Here is a 7,500-nt window from a genome sequence, read left to right as displayed (position 1 = left end):
CACTGGATGATAGCTCAATCAATCCAATTCTCTGTCCTTTCCCAGATCCATTTTCACCCACTGTCTCTCTCTCTCTCTCTGTCTCTCTCTCTGTGTCTCTCTCGCACTGTCTCTCTATCTCTGTCTCTCTCTGTCTCTCTCTCTCTCTGTCTTTCTCTCTGTCTCTCTCTGTATCTCTCTCTCTGTCTCTCTCTGTCTCCATCTCTCTCTCTCTCTTTGTCTCCATCTCTCTATCTCTCTCTCTTTATCTCCCTCTCTCTTTCTCTCTCTCATTTTCTCTCTCTCTCTCTTTCTGACTCTATCGCTGACTCACTGTCTCTCATTCTCTCTCTGTCTCTCTCTGTATCTCTCTCTCTGTCTCTCTCTCTCTGTCCCCATCTCTCCCTTTCTCTCTCTCTTTATCTCCCTCTCTCTCTCTGTCTCTCTATCTCTCTCTGTCTCTCTCTCTCTCCCTCTCTCTCTCTGTCTCTCTCTGTCTCTCTTTATCTCCCTCTTTATCTCCCTCTCTCTCTCTCTGTCTCTCTCCCTCTCTGTCTCTCTCTCTCTCCATTTCTCTCTCTCTGTCTCACTCGCTCTAGCTCTCTCTCATCTGAAAAGTAAAGTACATTTATTAGTGTCATAAGTAGGCTTACATTAGCACTGCAATGAAGTTACTGTGAAAATCCCCGAGTCGCCCACACTCCGGCGCCTGTTCGGGTACACTGAGGGAGAATTTAGCACGGCCGATGCACCCTAACCAGCACGTCTTTCAGACTGTGGGAGGAAACCGGGGCACCCGGAGGAAACCCACGCAGACACGGGGAGAACGTGCAGACTCCACACAGACAGTGACCCAAGCCGGGAATCAAACCCGGGTCCCTGGCACTGTGAGGCAGCAGCGCTAACCCACTGTGCCACTGTGCTGGAATCTTATCTATTCCTTTCATAATCTTACATGTTTCTATAAGATCTTCCCTCATCCTTCTAAACTCCAACGAGTACAGACCCAGAATCCTCAACCGTTCCTCATACGACAAGCTCTTCATTCCAGGGATCGTTCTTGTGAACTTCCTCTGGACCCTTTCCAAGGCCGGCACATCCTTCCTTAGATACGGGGCCCAAAACTGCCCACAATACTCCAAATGTGGTCTGACCGGAGCCTGATACAGCCTCAGACTCAGATACAGCTTAATATATAAATATTAATCATTTGGAAGAGGGAACTGAATGTATTATCTCCAAATTTGCAGATGACACAAAGTTGGGTGGGAGGGTGAGCTGTGGGGAGGATGCAGAGATGATTCAGTGTGATTTGGACAGGCTGAGGGAGTGGGCATCCGCATGGCAGATGCAGAACAATGTGGGTAAATGTGAGGTTATCCACTTTGGTAGCAATGATAGGAAGACAGATTATTGCTTGAATGGGTGTAAATTGAGAGAGGTGGATACTCAGCGAGACCTTGGAGTCCTCGTGCATCAGTCGCTGAGAATAAGCGCCCAGGTACAGCAGGCAGTAAAGAAGGCAACTGGTATGTTGGCCTTCATAGCGAGAGGATTGGAGTATCGGGATAGGGATGTTTTGCTGCAATTGTACAGGGCGTTGGTGAGGCCACACCTGGAGTATTGTGCGCAGTTTTGGTCTCCTTATCTGAGGAAGGATGTCCTTGCTATAGAGGGAGCACAGCGAAGGTTTACCAGGCTGATTCCTGGGATGGCGGGTGTTGTAGGGAAATATCCCTTTACCAGTGCAGAATAGGAGTTGAGTCGCAAATCAAGGTTCAAAGCGTGTCTTTATTTACAATTACTGGGATCCCAGGGAGACCCCCGTAGCCAGCTCAGAAACAGTGGCTTGGCCACGTTGATCTCAATCAAATCACATCAGCGGTGTATCTTTATAGAGTTTCAAATTCGAGCGGGAACATTGGCTATATGTGTGTTATCTTATGTATTAAAATGGTCTATCAGTTTAAAAAGTCCCTGGGAAGTTTCATCGATTAGCATTTGTATGGTGTGTGTTCGTGTTAATGGGATTACTTGGTCCTGCCCCGGTGTCTAAATGCGTTTCCCATTATCTTCTCTATGTGTCCTCTTATCTGAATTGATCTTATTGTTTCGTGTCTGTGTTTCCTGCTTGTGAGATTGAGTGTTAATGTCATCCTGTCCTGTTGGATGTCTGGAGTATTTCATTCTAATCTTTTATTCTTACATCTTAGTTTATCAGATTTTTATGTCTGCCTTGGCCGAATTGGTAATATTTCAGTGATAGCTTGGTTTTGATAACCCACTCTATGTCTCGTTTCGTAGGGATCTTGATCGTCCTTGGCCAGTTTAAAATGCAGCTGCGCGCTGTTGCGAGGCAGATTAGGGATCTTCCGTAGTCTTTGAAATTCGCGAGTCTCTCAGCTGTGCAGGGGGGGACCCGATCGAATATCCATCCGGGGGTGCCCCTCTGCATTGTTGGCCCGTTATGAGTGGTGCCAATTAGTCCAATAAGTAAATATGTTTGATGATGCAAAATATGGTTTTCTGGAAAATTTCCTCCTTCAGCGGGTCTGTCATTTGAGGAGAGACTAAGTCGGTGAGGATTATATTCACTGGAGTTTAGAAGAGTGAGAGGGGATCTCATAGAAACTTATAAAATTCTAACAGGGTTAGACAGGGTAGATTCAGAAAGAATGTTCCCGATGGTGGGGGGAGTCCAGAACTAGGGGGTCATAGTTTGAGGATAAGGGGGTAAACCTTTTAGGACTGAGGTGAGGAGAAATTTCTTCACCCAGAGAGCGGTGGAATTCACTCCCACAGAAAGTAAAAGTATGGGCGGCACGGTAGCACAGTGGTTAGCACTGTTGCTTCACAGCTCCAGGGTCCCGGGTTCGATTCCCGGCTCGGGTCACTGTCTGTGTGGAGTTTGCACATTCTCCTCGTGTCTGCGTGGGTTTCCTCCGGGTGCTCCGGTTTCCTCCCACAGTCCAAAGATGTGCGGGTTAGGTTGATTGGCCGTGCTAAAATTGCCCCTTAGTGTCCTGGGATGCGTAGGTTAGAGGGATTAGTGGGTAAAATATGTAGGGATATGGGGGTAGGGCCTGGGTGGGATTGTGGTCGGTGCAGACCCGATGGGCCGAATGGCCTCTTTCTGTACTGTAAGGTTTCTAAGATTTCTAAGACTTCTAAGAAAGTAGTTGAGGCCAAAATGTTGTGTGATTTCAGGAAGAAATTAGATATCGCTCTTGGGGCTAAAGGGATCGAGGGATATGGGGGGTGGGGGGGGGGAAGGGGGGAATCAGGATATTGAATTTGATGATCAGCCATGATCAAGGTGAATGGTGGAACAGGATGGAAGGGCTGAATGGCCTCCTCCTGCTTCGGGTTTCTGTGTTTGAAGAGAACCGCAACAGTCATCCAAAGGACTGAATTCCAGTATCACGGGAGCAGTAGTCTTTGCCATGTTAAACCTGTGGAGAGGGTTTGCTGTCTATGGGATTGGAACACATTAGATATCTTTGTTCAGGGTTATACATTATAGTGGTTGTTTTATGTCTTGTTTGTAATTGTTAAAAGTTCTTGCTCATTTTCTTACGATACATGTTAACTATATTCTTAAATAAATTGTGTTTGATAAAAGCTCCCTCGTGGGTCATTTGAATCACCCCTGAAATGAAACCTATCATGCTTATCCGAGCTAAATTTAAGACGTAAACTTATTATCCAGGCGGGTCCCATAAAACAATTTGGAGTTTATGAGCTGAATTGTAATGTACGGTCCAGCTGCACTGACTGGAAACAAGTGAGAGAGAGACAGAGAGAGAGAGACAGAGAGAGAGAGATAGAGAGAGGGGGACAGAGAGAGAGAGACAGAGAGAGAAACAGAGAGAGACAGAGAGAGAGAGTGAGAGAGATACAGAGAGAGACAGAGACAGACAGACAGAGAGAGAGAGAGACAGAGAGAGAGAGATAGAGACAGAGAGAGAGAGACAGAGTGAGAGACAGAGAGAGAGAGAGAGTGAGAGAGTGAGAGAGATACAGAGAGAGAGAGAGAGACAGAGAGAGAGAGTGAGAGAGATACAGAGAGAGAGAGAGAGAGACAGAGATAGAGACAGAGAGAGAGAGAGAGATAGAGACCGAGAGAGAGAGAATGACAGAGAGAGACACAGAGAGAGACAGAGAGAGGCAGAGAGAGATGGGGATAGAGAGAGACAGAGAGAGAGAGAGACAGAGAGAGACACAGAGAGGGAGAGAGAGACAGAGAGAGACAGAGAGAGACACAGAGAGAGGCAGAGAGAGAGACAGAAAGAGAGAGAGAGACAGAGAGAGAGAGACAGAGAGAGAGAGACAGAGAGAGACACAGAGAGAGACAGAGAGAGACGGGGATAGAGAGAGGGGGCCTCTCAGGGTAGTTCCTCAAACACATGGTTGCAGGTGGGTATCGATAGGAGGGTGAAAGTGAGAGCGATTCCTCACCAAATTCGTTGATGCAAGCTTCGATCAACTCGTCAATGGTAGCTGACTTCACCGTCTGCAAAAACCCCACCTTCTCATCCCCTTTCCCAGATACCTCCGCCATTTCACACCCCCCCGAGGCCGAGAGGCGAGAGGCCGAGGGACTGAGAGGCGAGGGGCTGAGAGGCCTCCAGTCCAGGTGGCACCAGGGAGTGGCTGGGATCTCACTGACTGCAGTCCTCGGTGTCCTGTCAAAGAGAGAGGGTGGAACGTTAGACAGCAAGACAGAACAGAGAGGAAACTTTCCCCTGATAGGACCAGCGCTGACATTACCCCCACTTCGCCAAAGGCCCAAACCGCAAACTGGGAGTCAGGCTTCACGGCCTAGCTTTGCCCATTTGCCTAGAGACGGTCACCAAGCGGCTGAGGGAACCGTAGCCCCGGTTAATCTAACCACATGACCATGCCGACACTGTGGGCGGAGAATGGGCAAATGACCAACTAATCCCACTGCCCCGCTCTCTCCCCATAGCCCTGTATCAATCCCCAAACTAATCCCACTGCCCCGCTCTCTCCCCATAGCCCTGTATCAATCCCCAAACTAATCCCACTGCCCCACTCTCTCCCCATGGCCCTGTATCAATCCCCAAACTAATCCCACTGCCCCGCTCTCTCCCCATAGCCCTGTATCAATCCCCAAACTAATCCCACTGCCCCGCTCTCTCCCCATAGCCCTGTATCAATCCCCAAACTAATCCCACTGCCCCGCTCTCTCCCCATAGCCCTGTATCAATCCCCAAACTAATCCCACTGCCCCACTCTCTCCCCATAGCCCTGTATCAATCCCCAAACTAATCCCACTGCCCCACTCTCTCCCCATAGTCCTGTATCAATCCCCAAACTAATCTCACTGCCCCGCTCTCTCCCCATAGCCCTGTATCAATCCCCAAACTAATCCCACTGCCCCCGCTCTCTCCCCATAGCCCTGTATCAATCCACAAACTAATCCCACTGCCCCACTCTCTCCCCATAGCCCTGTATCAATCCCCAAACTAATCCCACTGCCCCGCTCTCTCCCCATAGCCCTGTATCAATCCCCAAACTAATCCCACTGCCCCACTCTCTCCCCATAGCCCTGTATCAATCCCCAAACTAATCCCACTGCCCCACTCTCTCCCCATAGCCCTGTATCAATCCCCAAACTAATCCCACTGCCCCACTCTCTCCCCATAGCCCTGTATCAATCCCCAAACTAATCCCACTGCCCCCGCTGTCTCCCCATAGCCCTGTATCAATCCCCAAACTAATCCCACTGCCCCACTCTCTCCCCATAGCCCTGTATCAATCCCCAAACTAATCCCACTGCCCCACTCTCTCCCCATAGCCCTGTATCAATCCCCAAACTAATCCCACTGCCCCGCTCTCTCCCCCATAGCCCTGTATCAATCCCCAAACTAATCCCACTGCCCCGCTCTCTCCCCCATAGCCCTGTATCAATCCCCAAACTAATCCCACTGCCCCGCTCTCTCCCCCATAGCCCTGTATCAATCCCCAAACTAATCCCACTGCCCCGCTCTCTCCCCATAGCCCTGCATCAATCCCCAAACTAATCCCACTGCCCCGCTCTCTCCCCATAGCCCTGTATCAATCCCCAAACTAATCCCACTGCCCCGCTCTCCCCCCATAGCCCTGTATCAATCCCCAAACTAATCCCACTGCCCCGCTCTCTCCCCATAGCCCTGTATCAATCCCCAAACTAATCCCACTGCCCCGCTCTCTCCCCATAGCCCTGTATCAATCCCCAAACTAATCCCACTGCCCCACTCTCTCCCCATAGCCCTGTATCAATCCCCAAACTAATCCCACTGCCCCGCTCTCTCCCCATAGCCCTGTATCAATCCCCAAACTAATCCCACTGCCCCACTCTCTCCCCATAGCCCTGTATCAATCCCCAAACTAATCCCACTGCCCCACTCTCTCCCCATAGTCCTGTATCAATCCCCAAACTAATCCCACTGCCCCACTCTCTCCCCATAGTCCTGTTTCAATCCCCAAACTAATCTCACTGCCCCGCTCTCTCCCCATAGCCCTGTATCAATCCCCAAACTAATCCCACTGCCCCCGCTCTCTCCCCATAGCCCTGTATCAATCCACAAACTAATCCCACTGCCCCACTCTCTCCCCATAGCCCTGTATCAATCCCCAAACTAATCCCACTGCCCCGCTCTCTCCCCATAGCCCTGTATCAATCCCCAAACTAATCCCACTGCCCCACTCTCTCCCCATAGCCCTGTTTCAATCCCCAAACTAATCCCACTGCCCCACTCTCTCCCCATAGCCCTGTATCAATCCCCAAACTAATCCCACTGCCCCACTCTCTCCCCATAGCCCTGTATCAATCCCCAAACTAATCCCACTGCCCCCGCTCTCTCCCCATAGCCCTGTATCAATCCCCAAACTAAACCCACTGCCCCACTCTCTCCCCATAGCCCTGTATCAATCCCCAAACTAATCCCACTGCCCCACTCTCTCCCCATAGCCCTGTATCAATCCCCAAACTAATCCCACTGCCCCGCTCTCTCCCCCATAGCCCTGTATCAATCCCCAAACTAATCCCACTGCCCCGCTCTCTCCCCCATAGCCCTGTATCAATCCCCAAACTAATCCCACTGCCCCGCTCTCTCCCCCATAGCCCTGTATCAATCCCCAAACTAATCCCAATGCCCCGCTCTCTCCCCATAGCCCTGTATCAATCCCCAAACTAATCCCACTGCCCCGCTCTCTCCCCATAGCCCTGTATCAATCCCCAAACTAATCCCACTGCCCCGCTCTCCCCCCATAGCCCTGTATCAATCCCCAAACTAATCCCACTGCCCCGCTCTCTCCCCATAGCCCTGTATCAATCCCCAAACTAATCCCACTGCCCCACTCTCTCCCCATAGCCCTGTATCAATCCCCAAACTAATCCCACTGCCCCGCTCTCTCCCCATAGCCCTGTATCAATCCCCAAACTAATCCCACTGCCCTGCTCTCTCCCCATAGCCCTGTATCAATCCTCAAACTAATCCCACTGCCCCGCTCTCT

The 7,500-nt window shown here is 50.5% G+C and overlaps 1 protein-coding gene across 1 annotated transcript in view; it reads right to left on the bottom strand.

Moving 5' to 3' along the window:
* The window catches only part of LOC144491019 (RAS guanyl-releasing protein 2-like), a gene marked incomplete at its 3' end in the record, with an annotated part of 15,807 nt that extends 11,015 nt beyond the window's left edge, over positions 1-4,792 (bottom strand). Inside the window, exon 1 of the mRNA XM_078208699.1 lies at positions 4,438-4,792. Within this exon, the coding sequence (XP_078064825.1) occupies positions 4,438-4,540 (103 nt within the window). The remainder of the gene's footprint in view (positions 1-4,437) is intronic.
* Between the last annotated feature and the right edge of the window lie 2,708 nt (positions 4,793-7,500).

The sequence above is a fragment of the Mustelus asterias genome, unplaced genomic scaffold (assembly GCF_964213995.1).
Source record: "Mustelus asterias unplaced genomic scaffold, sMusAst1.hap1.1 HAP1_SCAFFOLD_4233, whole genome shotgun sequence".
Lineage (NCBI taxonomy): Eukaryota > Metazoa > Chordata > Chondrichthyes > Carcharhiniformes > Triakidae > Mustelus > Mustelus asterias.
This window is presented reverse-complemented; position numbering and strand designations above follow the sequence as displayed.